At 38.3% G+C, this 23,754-nt stretch overlaps 1 protein-coding gene and 1 pseudogene across 5 annotated transcripts in view; both read left to right on the plus strand.

The window, feature by feature from the left end:
* Positions 1–23,754, plus strand: part of ANKIB1 (ankyrin repeat and IBR domain containing 1) — a 150,099-nt gene that overhangs the window by 58,261 nt on the left and 68,084 nt on the right. For all 5 annotated transcript variants that reach the window (XM_043872898.1, XM_043872899.1, XM_043872897.1 and 2 more), the window contains 2 exons: positions 385–663; positions 15,894–16,194. In XM_043872898.1, the coding sequence (XP_043728833.1) occupies positions 476–663; positions 15,894–16,194 (489 nt within the window). In that variant the 5' untranslated portion in view covers positions 385–475. The remainder of the gene's footprint in view (positions 1–384; positions 664–15,893; positions 16,195–23,754) is intronic.
* On the plus strand, positions 7,300–9,794 carry LOC122674507 (annotated as a pseudogene).

Consider the following 23,754-nt stretch of genomic DNA (forward strand, 5'->3'; position numbering starts at 1 on the left):
TATTTTTCATATCCTAGAAATTGGCCGAATCAGATTTATACGTAATTTATACAAGAATTTAAGTGTATTCAACCATAAATTTGAATCAAGTTCATTTCCTGCCTCTGTGAAGGAGAAAATTGAAAAGACCATGTATATAGCTAACTTTATAGTATAAAGTACAGCCTGTGAAACCATCACTTTCTGTATGGGAAAATATTACAGTTTAAGAAGTTAACTTGGGCAGTATTAAACATTTGAGATTTTTTTGGCTATTAAGATAAATTTGGTAAAACATAATATATGCTCCTAGGTTTTATTAGCATTCCTAATTGTGGTATTTTTTCCTTAGGATACTGCTTCATAATTATTGGTTTTACAATCTAATATTTTTTCCTCCATTAGAATGTGAAACATGTTGCAGAAGCACTTAAGAAGTGGCTGAAGGGTGAAGGAAAAAAGTGCCATTGCCTACCAGAAAAAAGCAAAACAAAACATGGGAAGTTCAACCACCAAATTCCGTAAAGCACTCATCAATGGTGATGAAAACCTGGCCTGCCAAATATATGAAAGCAACCCTCAGCTGAAAGAATCCCTAGATCCAAACACATCTTACGGGGAGCCCTACCAGCACAATACTCCATTACACTATGCTGCTAGACATGGAATGAATAGAATATTAGGGTAAGTATTACTGTAAACCAGTTGGTAACAGATTAGAGAAACGGGAAAAAAAACACTCTGGTCTTTGAGAATACATGCATACATATGTGCATGTTATGTGATACTGTAGTGAACTAAAGTTTGTAAAACTGAATATGCCTAAATTATTAAGTATGATTTTTTCATTATGTGTTTCATTTGTGAGGCTAGTTCACATATTCTTTTTACTGTAAATACATTTTGATCCTCAGTATGTTTCATAGTATGAATTCTTTATAACAGTGTAGTGTTTTAATTTACAGTGTTTCAGTTCTAGAAAAGTGCTTGTCATCTATCAAAAAATTGCAGGGAATGGTGTCCAAAGCAATTTAAGTTAAAAAACTGATGTGTTTGCCTTACCTAGTCTTGATCAGACTTGAGTTTCCTTCTTTTAAAAGATTCAGTTACCTGAAAAGACTTTTCTAAAAGTAAAACATTTTCTTGAAACTGAAAATATCAATATCAACTTGTGTGGTATATACTATCCCATTGGTTTTGTAATTTTGTAAACCTACTCTTTGCCTACCTAAATTACAGCTTCTTCCTTTGTACTTCCAACATGTAGCATAGTATCTTACACAAAGTAAATAGGACCTTTCTAAAAATCATTGCACAGATATTATCTTTATGATCAGGATTTGTGAATGAGAAAAATTCCATGAATAGTTTATTCAGGCCTATGATTATCAAGTAGGTATTTTTGTAACCTCTTAAAAATAAAATAGGTATTTCTTGATTTAAAAAGAGATATTTCTATTACCTCTCCATTTTTCATTTATCTCTTATTTTCATTTCTCTAAAAATACCCACTTAGAAGCCACCTCCACCTAATCTTGTTTGAAATTTTACATTTTTTCTTTCAAAAATGGATCTTGCCTATGTTAATTACCCTGACATATTATACTAATAAAATAGTGGCAAACATGTTGAGGGCTTGCTATTTTGTAGGCACTACTAACTGCTCTACGTGCCTTGTCTCATTTAATTCTCATTATAGCTTTGTAAGGTCGTTTATCATCTGCATTTCAGAAGTGAGAAAACCGAAGCTCAGAGAGGTTAAACAACTTATCAGAACTCTGCAGCTTATAAATGGCAAAGCTAACTACCCACATAGGCAGATGACTATAGTCTTTAGGCTTTCAACACTGTGATAGCCTCTTATCTCTATAGTCAGATAAGCTTGTATGTCAGGAGTGCCTAAAACACTTATTGTGCTAAGTCGTTTCACTTGTGTCCGACTCTCTGTGACCCCGTGGACTGTAGCCCACCAGGCTCCTCTGTCCATGGGATTCCCCAGGCAAAAGTACTGGCATGGGTTGCCGGGCCCTTCTCCAGGAGGTCTTCCTGACCCAGGGACTGAACCCACATCTCTTTCGTCTCCTGCCTTGGCAGGTGGGTTCTTTACCACTAGCACCCCCTGGAATCCTAAAACACTTAATGGCAAGACAGACTGGTTACTCTGGATTTCAGTTTCCTTGTCTGTAAAATAGATACATATTAAGCTTGTATAATTAAATGAATGTGTTATGTTTCATGATGCCTAGCATATAGTTTTATTATTTCTCAAATTTGTAACCCTAGATATCCTCAGATTATCCTTGACTTACTCATCTCCTTTACCTAACCTGTTACTAATGCAGAGTTCACTCCGTCTTATCTGTTGGGTTCACATCTTTCCATTCCTGTTGCCTAAAACTTTGTTTACCCTTATCAACCCCTTCTTCCAATACTGAAAGTACTTGACTCCTAAATGTTCCTTTTGCAAGTCTTTTCCTCTTCAAGTCTCATGTTCAGATTAATCTTGCTAAAAGTTTATCCTTTTCAATGTTCTGTCATAAGAAAACTGTAGCGGTACACTATTGTTTGCCTTATTTTACTTGGCTTCTAAAGCCTTATTTTTTCTCTGCCCTCATTCTACCGAGTCAGCCTAATCTCCCATTATTCTCCAACATGATCATATTAGTCAGACTGGTTGCCTTCCCTCTTGCTTTTCCCACTTTTAAAAATGCCACCCCCTTAGCTTTTTTGTTAATCCCTAATTCAGAATGTCTTGTTTCTTCTCTAATTCCTTGTCCTTTAAGTCCTCACTTGATTTCTGCCTTTTTATGAATTCATTACCAACTGTTCTGACCTGCAGTATTCTTTGTTCTCAGAAATTCCTATAACTTATATTTTAAATCATCCAGTTGTTATTAAACTCATCTCTTTGACTAGATTGTAAATATTACAAATACTCTGCTGGACAGGAATGCTCTAAGTAGATTAATTCTTGATTACTTAGTCTATTCAGTCTTTGTTTTTTATTTGAACATTTTCAGTGAGATTATGAAACTGTTGCTTTAGCTTCTGAATATTGAACACTAACAATAATATTTAATATCAGGTCTTATTATGTGATTAATTAAAACTTTCTTAGAATACCATGGTAAAATGTTTTTGAATGTTACTACTAAGGTAATATGTCTATTTTAACATAAAAGAACTCAAGTAGCAAAATACTTTTTAATAATTTATAGTATAACTTAAAATATACTTTATAGGGAGGGGGGATTGGGATGGGGAACACATGTAAATCCATGGCTGATTCATGTCAATGTATGGCAAAAACCACTACAATATTGTAAAGTAATTAGCCTCCAACTAATAAAAATAAATGAAAAATGTATATACTTTATAAAATTGGAAAACTTTAAGAGATTTATCTAATCCAGTGAGGGTTTTTTTTTAGTTTTATTCAAATGTAGTTGATTTGCAGCACTATATAAATTTCTGTACAATAAAGTGATTCAGTTATACATATATTCTTTTTCACATCTTTTCCATTATAGTTTATCATAGGATGCTGAATATAGTTCCCTGTTCTGTGCAGTAGAACCCTGTTGTTTATCCATTCTGTATATATCAGTTTGCATCTACTAATCTCAAACTCTCACTCCTGCCCTACCTCACCCCTCCTCCCCCTTGGTAGCCACCAGTCTGTTCTCTGTGTCCTTGATTTTGTTTCTGTTTCATATTTAGGTTTATTTGTGTCACATTTTAGATTCCACATATAAGTAATATCATATGGTATTTGTCTTTCTGACTTACTTCACTTATTATGGTAATCTCTGTGTCCATCCATGTTGCTTCAGGAGCTTTGTTTCATTCTTTTTTATGGCTGACTAGTAAATATTTCATTGTGTATATGTAGCACGTCTTTTTTTATCTATTCATCTGTCAACAGACATTTAGGTTGTTTTCATATAATCTAGTGAGTCTTAAAGTGCGTTCTGGGGAGTTGTGGATCCTGAGATACTTTCAAGTAGGTAAAATAGATCAAAACTATTTTTATACTAATTTTAAGATGTTATTTGCATTTTTCACTGTGTTAACATTTGTGGTGATAGTGCAAAAAATGGAGGATACAACTGCCGATGCTTTTAAATGAATCAAGGCAGTGGCACAGAACCTTACTAGTAATTACTGTATTCCTCTCTGTCAGCTACTTGCTGTTTTTTTTTTTTTAAAAAAAAAGTCTGTTCTGTACATCTGTGTCTCTTTTTCTACAATATTGTAAAGTAATTAGCCTCCAACTAATAAAAATAAATGAAAAAAATAAAATTAAAAAAAAACAAACGCCAGTTTTACTTAAAGTGTCCTCGATGAAGCAATAGAATTACTAATGTTAATTAATTTCCGTCCTTGAGTACACATCTTTTAAGTAGTCTATAAATGAGAAGAATGCATAAAGTACTTCTGCTCTTGTATGCTGATAGCTTTGAGGAAGAACACTTGTACTGTTGTTTGAGGTGTGAGTTGAAATGTTGATGCTTATTTTTTCATGAAAACATTTTAAGCTAATAACAACAATAAAAGATGATTGAGCTTGCCAGTGAGTATTGGTATTTTGAAAGCTTATATTTACTGCCTGAAGCTTGACAGCTTCCCAGTACGTAGGGACTTTTCTAAATAAGATTGGCAGTGATATAAATTAACATGAGTTTTTAAAATACTATATGATGAAATGTGACAAAATCTAGAAGATCTGTATAACTTAGTGAATTAGTATTTTTCAGAAGATAAGTATATGATTTTTTGCAGGTATGCATGGGTAAAAGATTTATTCAAAATATAAGGTAAACCAGTAGATTTTTAAACAGTGCAAAAGTTCATTGATAAGATTTCAGATTTTATACTGCAGGTAATTTGTAAGAAATGACTACTTGTTGAGTTTTTGGTATCAAATATGAATATTCACACTTATCTGAAAAGGCTATTTTAAAACATTTCTCTCTTTTCTAATTATATACGGCTGGATTTTCTTCATATGCTTCAACCCAAATGAAACATAACTGATTTAATACTATGAGAATCTGTCTTCTATTAGCCAAATGTTAAAATAGATTTGTAAACATGTAAAACAATTGTGTTCACTTGTGTTCACTTAATTTTTGTTAAATACAGTTATTTTTCATTTTAAGATATTAGGAATGTGAAATATATAATGAGTTTATTTTTAATGGATGAATTTATCTTAATTTTTAATATGATGAATATCTCTACATAATAACTCATATAAAGAAAGGCTCTTAGAGATCTTTTTAAAAAATTTTTATTGGCGTATAGTTGATTTACAATGTGTTAGTTTCTGCTTTACAGCATGGTGAATTGGTTATTCATATACATGTATCCAGTCTTTTTTAGATTCTTTTCCTATAAAGGTCATTGCAGTCTTCAGTAGAGTTCTCTGTGTTATAAAGTCAGTCCTTATTGTTATAGTTATCTATTTTATATATAGTAGTGTGTATATGTCAATCCCAGTTTCCCAATACAAATCTTCAGTAATTTTTAAATTTTTAAAAGTTATAAAAGTCTACTACCAGAAAGTTTAAAAATTGCTGATTTGATCAATATTATTGGTTTCTCTAAGAAGGGATGTATCTGTCTCCATCTTCTGCTTATCATTCTATTGAATGAGTGTTTAAAGACTTGAAGAAAAGATGACTATATATTCTCTTTTAAAGTTACTGTTTTTATGATTTGGCCATATACTTTATATTTTTACTTTATACTTTCAGTTTCAGTCTAAAGTGTTTGTTTTTTCTTTTTTCTTAATTGTTTGGAGATCAGTGATTGAGAGTTTATTTATTAAAGCCTTTAACACCCTGTCCTAGAATCAGAAATTACTTTATTGCTCTCCTTTCCTAAGATTGCTGCTAAGTCACTTCAGTCGTGTCCGACTCTGTGCAACCTCATAGACAGCAGCCCACCAGGCTCTCCCATCCCTGGGATTCTCCAGGCAAGAATAGTGGAGTGGGTTGCCATTTCCTTCTGCAATGCATGAAAATGAAAAGTGAAAGTGAAGTCACTCCATCGTGTCCGACTCTTTGCGACCCCATGGACTGCAGCCTACCAGGCTCCTCCGTCCATGGGATTTTCCAGGCAAGAGTACTGGAGTGGGGTGCCATTGCCTTCTCCATTCCTAAGATTAGACAACTCTAATTTCTTTAATCTGTGTATCTTTTTTCAAAATTTATTTAGTGCAGAGAAAAATCACAAATCATATTACTGTTTTAATTGTTTAGTCAATTTTGGAATTAAATAACTCTTAACACTATGTCACTTAACACTTAAAAAGCAAGAGAATTCCAGAAAAACATCTATTTCTGCTTTATTGACTATGCCAAAGCCTTTGACTGTGTGGATCACCACAAATTGTGGAAAATTCTGAAAGAGATGGGAATACCAGACCACCTGACCTGCCTCTTGAGAAATCTGTGTGCAGGTCAGGAAGCAACAGTAAGAACTGGACATGGAACAACAGACTGGTTCCAAATAGGGAAAGGAGTATGTCAAGGCTGTATATTGTCACCCTGCTTATTTAACTTATATTCAGAGTACACCATGAGAAACGCTGGGCTGAATGAAGCACAAGCTGGAATCAAGATTGCCGGGAGAAATATCAATAACCTCAGATATGCAGATGACACCACCCTTATGGCAGAAAGTGAAGAAGAACTAAAGAGCCTCTTGATGAAAGAGGAGAGTGAAAAAGTTGACTTAAAACTCAACATTCAGAAAACTAAGATCATGGCATCTGGTCCCATCACTTCGTGGCAAATAGATGGGGAAACAGTGGAAACAGTTGACAGACTTTATTTTTTTGGGCTCCAAAATCATTGCAGATGGTGACTGCAGCCATGAAATTAAAAGATGCTTGCTCTTTGGAAGAAAAGTTTTGACCAACCTAGACAGCATATTAAAAAGTAGAGACATTACTTTGCCAACAAAGGTCCATCTAGTCAAGGCTATGGTTTTTCCAGTGGTCATGTATGGATGTCAGAGTTGGACTATAAAGAAAGCTGAGCGCCGAAGAATGGATTCTTTTGAACTGTGGTGTTGGAGAAGACTTGAGAGTCCCTTGGACTTCAAGGAGATCCAACCAGTCCATCCTAAAGGAAATCAGTCCTGAATATTCATTGGAAGGACTGATGTTGAAGCTGAAACTCCCCAAATGCAAAGAACTGACTGATTTGAAGAGCCCCTGATGCTGGGAAGATTGAAGGAGGGAGGAGAAAGGAACGACAGGGGATGAGATGGCTGGATGGCATCGCTGACTCAGTGGACATGAATTTGAGTAAACTCCAAGAGTTGGTGATGGACAGGGAGGCCTGGCGTGCTGCTGTTCATGGGGTCGCAAAGAGTCGGACACGACTGAGTGACTGAGCTGAACTAACACTGTGTCGTGCATTCAGTAGAATAAGGATAAATAGCACACATCAGCATTAAGTGAAGTACCGGCTCTGTTTTAACTGCTTGTGTTTTAGATAGCTTCAAGTGTTTTACTGTGTGTTTTTTCTAAACTTGTTAACAAGTTGATGGCCATTATTTTCTCATGCTGCCTCATGTAACCTGGCATACCTGCCTGCCAACTTTGGTATAGACTCTGACTCAGCTTGGCTAAATTCCTAACACTTGACATATATGGGTGGACAAAGGAGTATACCTAGCCAAGACAATATACTTTAGTAGCCATAAAGTAAATTGCAATAAGGCCTTGACTTAATCCCCATTTCCTTTAGCTTTATGGTACCTGCAACAGCAGGCACGACTTTCCCCTCTTCTTAGGCATAGTAATATGGTAAAAGAAGGGCAGTTTAGTTTAGGAGCTAGTTTGCATCTGTATCTCTCTGAACCTAAATGCTGTGTGTTTACGTTATACCATACCACAGTGCTTCTTTCATGGGAAACTAAATCCATATTCATAAATAGTTACTACTTAATGTAGCAAAAGCACTGTTTAGACTTTGGAGTCCACATGTTCTAGTTTGGATAGGCATGTATAAAATGGGAAATTAGAGTGCTTGTTCCTTAGATTTTATAGGATAACTTCTTGTGCTTCCTAGAATATGAAAGGGGCCTGTCTTTTGGTATAAATAAAATGTAAAATCCCAGCCGCCCCGGAAGTAGAGCGCGGTGGGCGGAGGGCCGTTCCGCGCCGGGGAAGTGGGCTGTGTCCTCCGGTGATCGCAGAGTGGGGCTGGAGGCAGGGCCGGGCCGCGGCGCGGGCCTCACTGCTCCGCGCTCCCAGGCGCTTCTCAGCGCTCTGCGCCCACAGGAGAAAGTCACAGGGAAACAATCTGACGTCAGGTAAGAACCCAAGGCAAGAGTCAGGGAGACTGAAGAGAAATCGGACGTTCCTGTTGGCTCCATAAATACCTATGGATTATGGTAGGAAAAGTGAAGTGGGTCACTGACATCGAGAAGTCGGTGCTGATAAATAACTTTGAGAAGAGAGGATGGGGCCAAGTGACAGAAAACGAGGACTGGAATTTCTACTGGATGAGCGTGCAGACCATCTGCAATATCTTTAGTGTCGAAACTGGCTCCCGGCTCCCGGATGGTCAAATAGTCAACCATTTCCCTAACCGCTATGAGCTGATGCGGAAGGACCTGAGATACAGGAAGGAGCTGGAGAAGGAAGGGAGCCCGCTGGCGGAGGACAAAAGCGGGATGTACTCTACCTGGACTTTGTCCCCGTCACCTACTTGCTGCCCGCCGACTACAACCTGTTCGTGGAGGAGTCCGGAAAAGCCCCTTGAGTACCTGGATTGTGAAACCCTGTGGCAAAGCCCAGGGAAAGGTCATCTTCCTGATCAGCAAGCTCTCACAGATCAAGAAGTGGTCCCGGGACAGCAAAACATTTTTGTTCATGACTCAGTCCACCAAGGAAGCCTACGTGATCTCTCTGTACATTAACAACCCGTTACTAATCGGCGGCAGTAAGTTCGACCTGCGCTTGTGCGTTCTGGTGTCTACGTACCGCCCGCTGCGCTGCTACATGTATAAACTTGGATTTTGCCGCTTCTGCGCAGTGAAATACACCCCGAGCACCAGTGAGCTGGACGACATGTTAGTCCACCTCACCAGTGTCGCCATTCAGAAACACGGGGAGGACTACAACCACATCCATGGGGGCACGTGGACCGTGAACACAGGCTCTACCTGGAGAGCACCCGAGGAACTCTAACCTGGAGAGCCCCAACAAGCTGTTTGAGGAGCTCCGCTGGATCGTCGTGCAGCCCCTGAAGGCCGCGGTGCCCGTGGGGAACAGCGACAAGCACTGCTTTGAGTGCTACGGCTACGACATCATCATCATCGACGACAAACTGAAGCCCTGGCTGATCGAGGTAAACGCGTCCCCGTCCCTCTCCTCCAGCACTGCCAACTACCGAATCCTGAAGTACAGCCTGATCGACGACACCCTCAACATCGCGGGCCCTAACGGTGAAATGCCAGACTGTAAATGGAACAAGTCACCCCAAAGGAAATCCTCGGCAATTATGAAATCCTGTACGACGAGGAGCTGGTGCAGGGCGACGGGGCTGACTGAGAGCTGAGGAGTCCGCCGGGCCAGTCGCTGGGGCCCAGAGGGAGCCGATAGAGAGATGCCGGGAGGACCGTCCTCACCACCTGGAAGTGACCGCCGGCAAGAGCAAGACTTACAGCCCGGACCGGTCAGAACCTGTCACCGCGCCCGACCCTTGCCGAAGACATCTATTTTGGAATTTCCTTTTTCTAGAGCTTTTTTTCCCTTTCCTAAACCCTGTAAATAAATAAAGGCACTTCTTTGAAAGGTTAAAATATATATATATATATATATATATATATATATAAAATCTTTATTAGAGTACATGTGTATCAGAGCGTATGTTAATATCAAGCTTTGAGAATTAAAATAGAGTTTCCAGTTTTTTGGGGGCTTTTTTGATTCTTGTATTTCAGGAGTTATTAAATTCTTATAAATGGATTGAAATTCAGTTCTCTCCTAAGCTCCCTTGCTGTGTACACACTGTAAGGGCAGGTACTTAATCTGTTTTCTTAACAATATGCCTAACCTCTATAATAGTACCTGGCAAATACAGCTACTCAAAAATAATGTTGCTCGAAAGGAAAGATGTAAAGGGAACTGAAAGTATATGTGTATCTTAGTAACTACTGGAATAATAGTGTTACGACAAGAAATTGAGACTGTAACAGGGAAGACTGTTATTTTCAGGAGAGCTCAGCTGAATATGAGATAATGATGGAATGGGCAAGAGAAATGGGCCCTAGACTCTTTGTGACCCCCATGGACTGTACATTCCATGTAATTCTCCAGGCCAGAGTACTGGAGTGAGTAACCTTTCCCTTCTCCAGGGGATCTTCCCAACACAGGGATCAAACCCAGGTCTCCTGCATTGCAGGCAGATTCTTTTACCAGTTGAGCCACCAGGGAAAGCCATAAAAATTTAGAATATGGTCTGAAGGTCAGGGTAGTAGTCAGGGTGATAGAGCATTAAGAATTGTCACTGAAATAATAGTAGAAGCCCTTTGAGAAAAAACCATGATTCTGCTATCACTCTCTGTCATTTGGGTTCCAATAAAAGTTAACAGTTTACAAAGTGTATTCATAGAAACCACCGAAAGATAAGTGACTTTAAGAATGGATGTGCTATCTGAAAGGAAGGAAGATGTACAGAGAAGAAAATAGTCTCACAAAGTGAGTTTGCTTCCATTAAGGAGATCGGAAAGTAGAGCCATCATCATAGGTAAAAGAGAGATTGTTCTGAAAAATTAAGAGACCTGTTTAAAAAGATGGGTAGTTAGGGAAACCAACGTAATAAAGAGATCAGGATATAAATGACTTATTAGCAGTTTAAGGTTAAAACAAGAATTGAGGATAAGAACTTAACTCTTAGGAAATTCCTGATGATGTGAAAGAGTGTAGTTTTAGTACAGTGATCTGAATCGGGTCATATTGAAGTGGAGAGTAAATGTAGATTTATAGGTTACAGTTATAAATTGACTGACAATGAACACTGAAAGAATCTAGACAAACAGATGACTTTTAATGGGGTATTAAGATCAATTGAAAGGAATTTTTTTCCAGGTTAATGTTTTCCTTACTCTACCTTCCTGTCAGTTATCTCCTATCCTGGTCCAAGAATTAACCTTGTGTGTAAGTAGTAAAATACACTTCATAATTACTGGCATAGTTACTAGAGGGGCCTATCTAAAACTTACATGTCAATTACGAATTTGTAATTCTGTTTATTCATTCATGTAAATTAAAGAAGACTCTACTTTTGAATTTAAGCATATAATATAAAAGTAGTAATGTGAATCAATAAAAGTAGAATATCCAGCTTGACAGTTTTAGTACAAAATGTTTATGCAGGTATACTACTGTATCTAGTAAATTTGAGAATCTTTCCTGAATAAATATATGTAATTAAGCTATTTTAATATTTTAACTTCAGAATAATAAGCTTGCTTTGGTTTGATTAATCAGGGTCTGACAGATTGGGTATAAGAATGTTTGCAAAATTATCACATTATCTCTTCCCTCTATTGGGGAGGATGTAGGATTGTGTAATGAGAGACTTGGTCTCCATATCAGCTGACATCCTTCCAAGTTGTATTAAATTCCATGGTGATGAGAACCTTAGGTCTCTTGAACAAACTAAAAGAGAAAATATGTGACATATTGGAAATAGGGCTAGGAAAAGCTAAGTCTATGTTGTTGTACAGAATCTTATGGAATCTGAATTAATTTTCATAATTTACTTCTAAATTAAATTTTTAAGAAAATGAAATCTTTTTTATTGTTATTAATGACTCTTGGAAGAGATTTTAATCTTGAACACATTTTTAGAGTAGTGTTTAAATTTTGGTTATTCACTGTAATTCAGCCATTATAAATACAGGGAAATATCATTGAAAATTTTATCATCAGTTGTTGACTTAGAAAAAATATATTTTTCCTTTTTTTTAACTATGAAGCAACATTATGGTTATATAAATAAACTACTCACATTGCTGCCTCCCTTAAACAACTGTTAGAATCATTCCATGTCCCTTCTGATTTTTGCTATAAATATTCTTATATAGACTTGTTAATGACTTTATAATTTTCTATTGTACAGAAATACTGATTTATATTTCCCAGTTTTCCTAAAACCAGACATTTAAGTGATTACAACTTTTTCTGTTCAAAATAGCAGTTCTATTGAATATCATTATTATTATACATTTTTATTCTTTGTTTCCTTTAGGATAAATTTCAGGAGTAGGTTTACTTGGTCAAAGAATTGGAACCATATATTAGTTGGTTTTAGGTATATAATACATATATTAGCTGTATATTTCTATTGGTTACATGCATAGTATAATTTATATATTAGCTATTTTATGCAAGACCATACACCTAGAAAGTGACGGAACTAGGACTACAGCCAGGCCGTCTGTGCTGGTCAGTAGATACTGTGTTCTTGCCCAGTCTGCTGTGCTACTGGCTTGAGAGATCTAGAATTCTGTCCTAATGTATTCCTAATGCCACATCACTAATCTTCATTATAAAAGTAATGCACAAAGTAGTTCATCTATCAAAATTATAGCAAGAGTCTCCTCTGTGCTTGACACTATATTGGGGATTCAAGAAAGAATAGGGTATAGACCTTGCCTTAAAAGGCTATAAACCAAGTGGGAGAAAGGAACAGATATGTAAGAAAGTAACTGTGATACGATATAATGAATTATATAATTAGGATGTTATAGGAAGACAAAGAAGGGAATGATCAAAGCAACTGGAGGAGGGAGCTTAGTGTAAAGAGGCTTCTAAGTAGGGTTGGGTTTGTTTAGATGGCTAGGTCAGATCCTTGGAAACCAGATAGCAGAGAAAGCAATAAAGAGCCTACACATGTACTGAGGGAGTCAGAAGGCCATAAAGGCTCTGTAGGCCTTTAGAGAAAATGGGGCTTTCTGAGCAAATTTTTATTAGGACGTGGGACCTGAGCTTCAAAGACAAGCTTTGAAAGTTAAACTTGGACTGAGTAGAGATTGAGAACTCCAAAGGTTTACTTCTCAGGAGATACTTGTTTAACATTTGACTGGGGGGTAAGGAGTGGATGAGACCTGTGACCATTCTTACATTCCCTGAATTGTAAGATTCAGAGATGATAGCCTTATCTTTTGCCCAGAAACATATTTTACATTACAAAGCATAAGAACCCAAGATCTTCCCTAGAACAGTGTTCATACGCAGGGATAGGTTCCCCCTCCACACACACAACACCCCCCCACCCCCATCCCCACCCCACTGCCAACCCCTTCTTCTCTTCACACCTTCCCTGATCTCCAGAGGGAAGGAGATCTACTACACAGGCTTCCCACAGTCTTATATTTAGGGCTTATTCCTATTGTTGGTATAACAAATTACAACAAACTTGGTGACTAAAAACAACACAAATGTATTATCTTAAAACTCTGGAGGTCAAAAATCTGAAATGGTTCCACTGAATTAAACTCAAAGTGTTGGCAGAGTTATATTCCTTCTGCATGCTCTTGGGTAGAATCCCTTACCTTACCTTTTCCAGTTTCTAAAAGCTGCCTGCACTTCTTGGTTTGTGGCCCCTTCCACTGTTTTTAAAGACAGCAGCATAGCATCTTGCAACGTCTCTGATTCTGACCCTCCTGTCTTTCTTCTCTAAGGATTTGTAATTACATTGGGCCCACCTGGATACTAGGATACTTTCCCAATGTCAAAAACCTTAATTTAATCCTATCTGTGAAGTCCCTTTTACTGTCTAAGGTAACATATTCACAGGTCCCGGGGATTAGGACATAGACCTCTTTGGGGTGGAGATACTAGCCTGCTGGTCACATTGCCCTGCAGTGCAGACCCCAGTGCATGTACTGTATGATGTCTGATCTGGCTCAGATTGCATCACCCCAGTGGTAGGAGTTGGGGTATGAGGGACTAGTTACTATAATATTTCATTTGTTCCTGCTTCAGAGACTTCATGTTTTACTTTCAGGATGACTCAAATCAGTGTGGACCCTAGAAGCCTAATAGGCTAGTTTTGAAGGGCTGTATTGCTGAGCTGTCTAGAATCTTGAATGATAAAAGCAGGAGATATCCAGAGTTGTTCTAAAAATCTGGAAACCACCTTAGGACGTCTTACTCAGCCATTTTCCTCATAAGAGCTTTCTAGCTTGGCTCATTCATTCAAGTTGAAGAGCTCATCCTAGTTCCTTTCTGGTCAGGGTTTTGTCTTTGTTTTTTCTTGTTCTAAGCTAAAACTAACCTAAAAACAATTCAGATTTTAACTGAATTGTAACTAGGATTTAAGTGTTTGACTCTTCTGCTCCCTTCCCATTGCTCTTCTGCCCTTAGACATAGGAATGCAAGTGATACCAGCCCTCCATAGTAAATTGACTCATCTTTGAATATGGGACTATATGCCCATTTCATAGTATATTTGTGTTTTTTAGTGCAGGCTGACTGAATTATGCTAGGTTTTATCCAACACATTTCCTATTATGGCCACTGAACTGGCTCAAATGTTAATCCACTGAGCCTAGCCCAAAAGATGTAGTGGATGCTAGGCACAGCTCAGATCTGGATCTGGCAGAAGTTAAGGCAGCTCATCTATAATCATTGGTAAGGTCTACCACCTTGAAATTAGATCGTGGTCTTCCAGAACTCACCTAGCTTACTGCCTTAAGAAGGTATTACATTGTATAAATATATGCCTTATTCTTTCAAAGGCTACGGAAAACTCAGATAAATTTTTCCTAGATTTAACATTTACTTCCAGACTTAGGCATTGCTTGCTTCTCCTATATTGTCAGCATCCTTCTTAAGTAAATATGTACTCAAGAGAAATAAAATATAGAGCAGTAACAAAAAAAATAAATCACTGGGATATGTTTAATAATGTACCTAAGACATTTATGTTAATTGATATACTAGTCCATTTTGCAGAGAAGGCAGTGGCAACCCACTCCAGTAGTCTTGCCTGGAAAATCCCGTGGACGGAGGAGCCTGGTAGGCTGCGGTCCATGGGGTTGCAAAGAGTCGGACACGACTGAGCGACTTCACTTTCACTTTTCACTTTCACGCATTGGAGAAGGAAGTGGCAACCCACTCCAGTGTTCTTGCCTGGAGAATCCCAGGGACGGGGAGCCTGGTGGGCTGCCGTCTGTGGGGTCACAAAGAATTGGACATGACTAAAGTGACGCAGAAGCAGCAGCAGCAGCAGTCCATTATGTGGCCCTTTGGTTCCTTTCCTTCTTCCTCCTTTCCCTTTTCCCTTCTCTTTCATTTTCCTTTTCCTTACCTTTCTTTTTTCTTCCTGTGCCTTTTTCTGTTTTATTAGCAAATACAGTGATGATAGTCAACTTTGTTTTTTTAGTAGTAGTGTTCTAGAATGAAGTTTCTTTTTACAATTTTAAGAATTAGTGGGGCTTCCCTGGTGGCTCAGTGGTAAAGAATCCACCTCCTAATGCAGAAGACACGGGTTTGATCCCTGATCTGGGAAGATCCCACATGCCAAAGAACAACTAAGCCCGTGTACCACAGCTGCTGAGCCCATAATCTAGAGTGTGGGAGCTGCAACTACTGAGCCCATGTGCCACAACTCCTGAGGCCCTCATGCAGGAGAAGCCACTGCAGTGAGAAGCCTGTGCACCGCTATTAGAGAGGAGCCCTCACTCTGCAACTAGAGAAAAGCCCACACAGCAGCAAAGACCCAGCACAAGCAAAAAAAAAAAAAAAAGTCATTCAACCTATTGTGAAACAGTGCTTCAGTAGAAACTGGATTAGCAGCTTAGAAGTAGAGCTTTAAATGTATCTCCTGTGTATTATTTCCAGGTAGGAAAAACCTGATTTTCATTCTTTACCATTTTAGGACCTTTCTTTTTGGTAGAGATGGAAATCCAAATAAACGGAATGTGCACAATGAAACATCTATGCATTTGTTGTGTATGGGACCTCAAATTATGATCTCAGAAGGAGCCCTTCATCCTCGCTTAGCACGCCCTGCAGAAGATGATTTTAGAAGAGCGGATTGTCTACAGATGATTTTAAGATGGAAAGGAGCAAAACTTGACCAAGGCGAATATGAGAGAGCAGCTATTGATGCTGTTGATAACAAAAAGAACACACCCCTGCACTATGCTGCTGCCTCAGGGATGAAAACCTGTGTAGAGGTAAAACTTTGGTGTGTTTGTTTGTTTGTTTTAGCATTCTGCATGGTAAAATCTGTGTCTTGGTAATGTGTAATAATCAGTATTTGTTTTACTTAGTTAATTTGACTAGTCATTTCTGTCTCTTGTGGTTCTAAAAGAACTAGGAGCTCTTCTTTTAGGGAAAACAAACCCACAAACATTCATCCTCAGAAATAAAATGAAATCAGAAGCAATTTAAGATTGACTAATATCCCTGAAGACAGCAGTCGTCATACAAACACTGTCTTATTGAGAGTAATACTTTTGATATCAAAAGTTTCACTTGTCACTGATTTTAGACGCCAGTTTATAGAATGTATACATATGGCAAATCTTGACAAGTGGGACGTTTACCTATATTATCTAGAATTGATCAGTTCCCTAAGCATATGAGCTTCCCAGGTGGCTCAGCAGTAAAAGAATCCGCCTGCAATGAAGGAGACCTGGGTTCGATCCCCAGGCAGGAAGATCCCCTGGAGAAGGATTGGGAAACGCACTCTGGTATTCTTGCCTGGGAAATCCCATGGATAAAAGAAGCTATAGTCTGACAGGCTATAATCCATGGGGTTGCAGAGTTGGACACGACTTATTGACTAAACAAGAAGCAGCAGCAAGGGATAAATATTAATTAATATATTTATTGGGGCTTTAAAAAATGTGTATATTAAAATGTGCTAGGTTTTTCCTGTGTAATTTGCGCCGAAGTACCTGAGTACCTTGTATTTTAATTTTTCCATCTATGTTTTTCATATATATATATGTTTATATATGTATATTTATATATATAAATATCCAACAACAGGCTTAGGTAAAATCAGCCATATAGTATAAGGTCTTAACCAAGCTAAGAAATCATTGTTCTTTATACTGTCCTCGCTGCTATACAGCTATAGTCTCTCAGCTATGCACATGTCAATCCATACATAACTCTTAGAAGTTCTTTTGCGTAAATATATTTAAGTTTCAGTGGGGAGCATTATAAATTGAATCAGAGTATCCATTTACCAGAAATGTAGGACTTGATTAGAAAAATAGTTTTCCAGATTAAATATATGCTAATAAGATTAAAATATATATCTGAAAATTTAGTATTTCCTTAATGTTATTCATGTGTATAAACTTCTAAATTGGTAAATATACAAAAAACCATGAAAGTTCTCCATTTTCTTACTCATGTTAAAAGATTATGGCCATTTATATGACTTCTTTAGTGTATCTGAAGTGTCAGTTGTTTTCAACTTCTGAAAGTCTTCTGATTTGATCTTGTGTTTTTTGCTCTTGTTTGTGATACTTACTGATCTTTTAGAATCTTAGTCATTTCAGCTCTTGGAATTGTGTCACCTTTGCCCACTACTTAGTAAGTGACAGTCATTTCGTTGGTTGGTTTAGTTGCTAAATCATATCCAACTCTTGCAACTCCAAGGACTGTAGCCTGCCAGGCTCCTCTGCCCATAGGATTCTCCAGGCAAGAACACTGAAGTGGGTTGCCATTTCCTTCTCCAGGGGATCTTCCCAACCCAGGAATCGAACCAGGGTCTCCTGCATTGCAGGCAGATTCTTTACCAACTGAGCTATGAGGGAAGTCCAGTGACGGTCATTAACTTAAAACTAATCTTAAGCTTTACTTTCTAACATTGATTCTCTCTGTGGTAGAAGGATGTCCTAGGATTTAGCATGGAAGGAGGCTATTGACAGAATTCCTGAGGCTTTTACACAAGTTTTTTTATATGTTGTTCTACACCCACCTCTTATGAATGAATCACTACTATAGTGACTTGTTGACAGGACTGCATCAGCAAAATATTAATAATTTTCAAGTGAGCTAGGGTAGAAAATAGCTTATTCTTGATAGTAATAATATTGCTCTTAAATTGCTGCTTTGTATCTTGCTTCCAAAAATTCTCTATAAGCATTGCTTTAGTAGTTGTTGATTTTGAAGTACGTTTACAGTGATGGGCTTATTAAATTGTTTTCAAAAAGTGAATGTAGTATTTTTGCCAACACATTTATGTGTTTGTATATCACTTTTTATTCAGTGGAGAAAATTAATGCCAGATTTATTCTGACTGACAAGCCTGATGATTTGCTTGGTGTGAATGTGTATGTTTTACTGTTTGATCTTTCAGTATATGATATTATTCAAATCACACCATTTAATAGCTATTTTCATTTTTCTGTATTCAAAAGAGCTCTTTGACTTAATGTAAAAACCATAAATAGAACCCTATAAATACCTTCATTGCATTTATTCTAGTTGTCATCAACAGATTGTAGCATGTCATTTTACCCATATAAAGCTATTTTAAATCTGTTTTATATACTTGACTGTATATTTACCCAGCCTCAGGTCTTAAATGACTTTTGATAATGTTTACTGTTAATTAAACACAAAGAGTTTCACAAGAAAGTGTACATTAACTAATTTCCAGAGACCTTATTGTGTTTTCTAGTTCTAGTACATAAAACAAATACATTGACATATATAACCTACTCTGTAACTGTACGTCTTAGAGTATTAGTCCTTAGGTGTCTTTGTGTAAGGTCTTCCTAGTATTCATAGTGCTCATTGGTACCAAGCATGATACAAAGGGTTTGGGTTGAGTGAAAGAGTATTATCAGATGTTTATTAATTTTTTTCATTAAGCTATCATAGTATGGTGTAAAGAGCACTGATATCTAGTCCTGGTCCTCACAGTGATTATTTGTAGACCTTCAGTCACTCAGCTTCTTTGAGATTATCAAAGAAGAGGAAACTATCCAACCATCCAAGAGGTAACTATCACAGTTATCTCAAAAGAACGCTTTAGCACTAATTTTTCTGTTAATCTGTGATTGTAGTAAAATATATCCCATTTTTAATGTCTGGCTTTTAAGGTTAAATTGATTATTTTATTCCATGGTTAAGGCCAAACTATTTTTTTTTTAACTCTAAGGATTTATTTATAAATGTCTATGGAAGTAGGTCTTTTCTAGCTATTGAAGATGTTTTTTTCTGTGTTTATTTAAGGACAGAGTTGATAAAGTCAACATTGGGCAATTTTGTATGTGCATTTAAACACATAGATTCTTGTGGCTCATTATTTTGAACCATTTAAATAAAATGTTTATAACTTCCCCTTCTCTCTGTAATAATTATGTTCTGTAGTAAGCTAAAGGGGCACACACATGTACATACACAGAATATAAGAAACCTCTTAATCATAGTCTTTTTAGAAACTTGCATGTGTGAAGGCATCAGTGGCTAAACATAAGATACAGATATACTGATCTATCTATATACACACACACACATGCGCGCGCGCACACACACACACACACACGCACGCACATACACGTATATGGAGAGCTCACCCTGAAGTTTCTCATGCTGTATTACTGCCTAGCTGATTTCCTCATATGGACTTTCCAGCGGTCTCTCAAATTCAGGGTTTCCAAAACTACTCAAGCTTCTCTATCCACTAGGTCCTCTTATGGACTGCCTTGTTCCTATTAATGATGCTACCGTTACCACCATATCTACGTTTAATACCTGGAATTATCTTGGCAATGTTTTTGTTTTATTTTTTGTGTGTGTGTCAAACTCATGCCACTAATTTGCAGAATATAGTTCTTCCTTGCCTATTTTGGCCAGCCTCTTCTTTTTATCTCTACTGGGCACCTTCTAACAACAGATGCTTATTTATGCTTATATCAAATCCTACTTTTTCCTTAAGTAGGAAAATTTGAAGTTTGACTAATCATTCAGATTATTTATGAGATAAAACTAACACAAGACTAGACTGCAGTTGTTTGAAAATTAGAAATGCTTATATGTTGAACATTTATTAATGCAAATTAAAGTCCCTTTCATTCTAATTTTTTCATATTTCAAAGAATCATTCCAAGGGTAAGCAAACATTTTTCTGTGAAAGCCCAGGTAGTGTATATTTAATTTAAAAAATTTTTTTATAATTTTATTTATTTTTGGCTTTGCTAGGGCTTCATTGCCACGTGGGGTCTTTCTGTAGTTGAGGCGAGCTGGGGTTACTGTTCATTATGGTGCATGGGCTTCTTGAGGGGGAGCACAGGCTCTAGACGAATGTTCAGTAGTTGCAGCACGCAGCCTCAGAGGTTGCAGTACGCGGGCTCTAGGGCACACAGGCTTCAATAGTTGTAGCACGCAGCCTCAGAGGTTGTGGTATGCGGGCTCTAGGGCACACAGGCTTCAGTAGTTGCAGCACACAGCCTCAGAAGTTGTGGTGTGCAGGCTGTAAGGCACACAGCCTCAGAAGTTGTGGTGTGCAGGCTGTAAGGCAGACAGCCTCAGAAGTTGCAGTGCGGGCTCTAGGGCACCCAGGCTTCAGTAGTTGCAGCACACAGCCTCAGAAGTTGCGGTGTGCGGGCTCTAGGGCACACAGGCTTCAGTAGTTGCGGCACACAGCCTCAGAAGTTGTGGTGTGCAGGCTCTAAGGCACACAGCCTCAGAAGTTGTGGGGTGCGGGCTCTAGGGCACCCAGGCTTCAGTAGTTGCGGCACGCAGGCCCGAGAGCACAGTGGGCTTCAGAAGTTACACCCTTATTGCAGCTCGTGGGCTCAGTTACTGCATGGCATGTAGAATCTTCTCCGACCAGGGATCAAGTCCATGTTCCCTGCATTGTCAGGTGGATTTTTACCCACTGTGCCAACAGGTAAATCCCCAGATGGTAACTCCTTTAGACACCTGCTCAACCGTGCCGCAGTATGGTGAAAGCAGCCATAGAGTGTGTAAATGAGCATGGCAGTGTTCCAGTAGTGCTTTGTTTATGGGCATTCCTACTTGAATTTCTTACAATTTTCACATATCGTGAAATAATCTTATGATTGTTTTCAACCATTTAAAAATGTACAAAGTTTAGTTTGCAGGCTGTATAGGAACAGACAGTAGGCTAGATTTGGCCCACAAGTTTGCAGTGGATCCCTGCATTATGCAAAGATTGGGAGAGGAAAACGAAGAGGATGTCCTACTATAGAAGCTTATTTTAAATATGTAAAATTATCAATATGTAGCAACTCCTGTACACTTTAAGTATATAAAGAACTTTAAAAATACTAAGTAATGGATGCCTAGCATGCAAAAATGGAACTCCATTAAAATTTAAATCTTCGGGCTTCCCTGGTGTCTCAGTGGTAAAGAATCCGCCTGCCAGTGAAGGAGAAAGGGGTTCAGTCTCTGATCTGGGAAGATCCCACATGCCACAGAGCAGCTTCGCCCACGTGTCACAACTACTGAGCCTGTGCTCTGGAGCCCGTGCTCCGCCGCAAGAGAAGCCACCACAGTGAGAAGCCTGCACGCCGCTGTGAAGAGGGGCCCCTGCTCGCTGCAGCTGGGGAAAAGCCCACACAGCAGCAGAGATCCAGCACGGCCAAACATAAGTGAATAAATAAGTGACTTAAAAAATACAAGTCTTAGAAGAATTTCATGCTATAAATAACGCATGTTTTCCTTAGTTGCTGAGTTTTTGTTTTCTCCTTTGGAGTAGAGATAGACTTTGGAGAGGAATGATGTGTTGGGCCTGCTGCTGTTCAGTCACCAAGTCGTGTCCGACGCCTTGTGACCCCCTGGGCTGCAGCACCCCAGGCTTCCCTGTCCCTCACCATCTCCCGGGGTTTGCCCAAGCTCATGTCCATTGCCTCGGTGATGGCACCCAACCAGCTCCTCCCCTGTCACCCTGTTCTCCTTCTGCCTTCAGTCTTTCCCAGCATCAGGGTCTTTTCCAGTGACTTGACTCTTCGCACTAGGTGGCCAAAGTATTGGAGCTTCAGCATCAGTCCTTCCAGTGAATATTCAGGGTTGATCTCCTTGCTGTCCAGGGAACTCTCAAGAGTCTTCTCCAGCACCACAGTTTGAAAGCCTCAATTCTTTGGCACTCTGCCTTTATGGTCCAGCTCTCACAACTGTACGTGGCTACTGGAAAGACCATAGTCTTGACTGTATGGATCTTTGTCGGCAAAGTGATGTCTTTGCTTTTTAACACACTGTCTAGGTTTGTCATAGCTTTCCTGCCAAGAAGCAGTTGTCTTCTAATTTCATGGCTGCAGTGACTTTAGAGCCCAAGAAGAAGAAATCTATCACTGCTTCCACCTTTTCCCTTTCTATTTGCCATGAGGTGATGGGGCCAGATGCCACGATCTTAGTTTTTTAAATACTGATTTTTAAACTGGTTTTTCACTCCTCATTCACCCTCATCAAGAGGTTCCTTAGTTCCTCTTTGTTTTCTGCCATTAGAGTGGTATCATCCTCATATCTGAGGTTGTTGATATTTCTCCTGGCAATTTTGATTCCAGCTTATAAATCATCCAGCCTGACATTTCTCATGACATGCTCTGCGTGTAAGTTAAATAAACAAGGTGACAATGGACAGCCTTGTCATACTCCTTTCTCAATCCTGAACCAGTCAGTTGTTTGATCCAGGGTTCTCACTATTGCTTTTTGGCCAGCATAGGTCTGTTAGCAAGGCCTAATTCGTGATTTTTCTCCCCTTGGCTGACTTGCCTAGAGCAAGCCCAGTCATTAAGCCTCATTTATATTGGTGCTTCACCTGTCATAGTGATTCAAGAAATGGTTGATATGACAGAGGTGGCTGTTGTGTTTGATAGTGCTTCAACTCTTTGTGAAAAGCGTTTTTTTAAATGAATATTATCTTTAGATATTTCCTATGCACCTTTGTCCTACCTGCTTATTCAAAGCTTTAAGTGTTGCTACTTATTGTCAGATCAAATAAAGGTCACTAGGAAACCAAAGCTGGTAAGTCCCACTTCCCCTTTATAGCCACAGGGCCTATATGACACTCAGCAGCTGTCAGAGCATTTCACACTTCTTTGAAAAGCCATAAAAATCATTCACAAGTTATACTGAAAAGTTTTACTTAATTATATTGTGTTTTTAGCACCTGGAGTTTTAAAACTGTAAAAAAGAATAAGGAAATTATGGTCCCAGCTTAGCAACTGGGAGTAACTGTGCCTGTCTGGGCCTCGGTTTCCTAATTTTTAATCAAGATAGTTATGATTTCATTATTGCATCCAAAATATTGTTACAGGCATTGAAGGGAAGAAAGATCATTTTAATTTTCCTAATCCTAGAAAATGTTTTGGATAGTAGTAATATTTGAGTGGATAAGACTTCAGTTTAAGTATTTGGAGGAGGCTACTCAAAATGTGGTCCTCAGACCTGTAGCATCAGTAACTTTTGTTGCAAATACAAAGTCTTGTGCCCGCCAGACCTCCAGATACCAAATAGGAATCTCTGGGGTAGACTCTAGGAATACTTTAAGCAAGTTTCATTGGTTATTCATTTGCATGTTGCAGTTTGAGAAGGACTGTTCTATATCTCAAACATATGCAAATTGAAATATCTTGCAGAGGTTTGATAAGACAGATGATTTAAAATGAAGATAGAAGCCATAGTAAGTAGAAAATCCTAAGTGCTAATGCCAAGAATTTGAAATTTATTTATAGAAAATTGAGCCATTTAATTTTTTTGATTGGTGCGATTATGAAAGCAAATATAGTAAGATTAGCCTAATG

Source organism: Cervus elaphus, chromosome 18 (assembly GCF_910594005.1).
Source record: "Cervus elaphus chromosome 18, mCerEla1.1, whole genome shotgun sequence".
In the NCBI taxonomy this organism is placed as follows: Eukaryota; Metazoa; Chordata; class Mammalia; order Artiodactyla; family Cervidae; genus Cervus; species Cervus elaphus.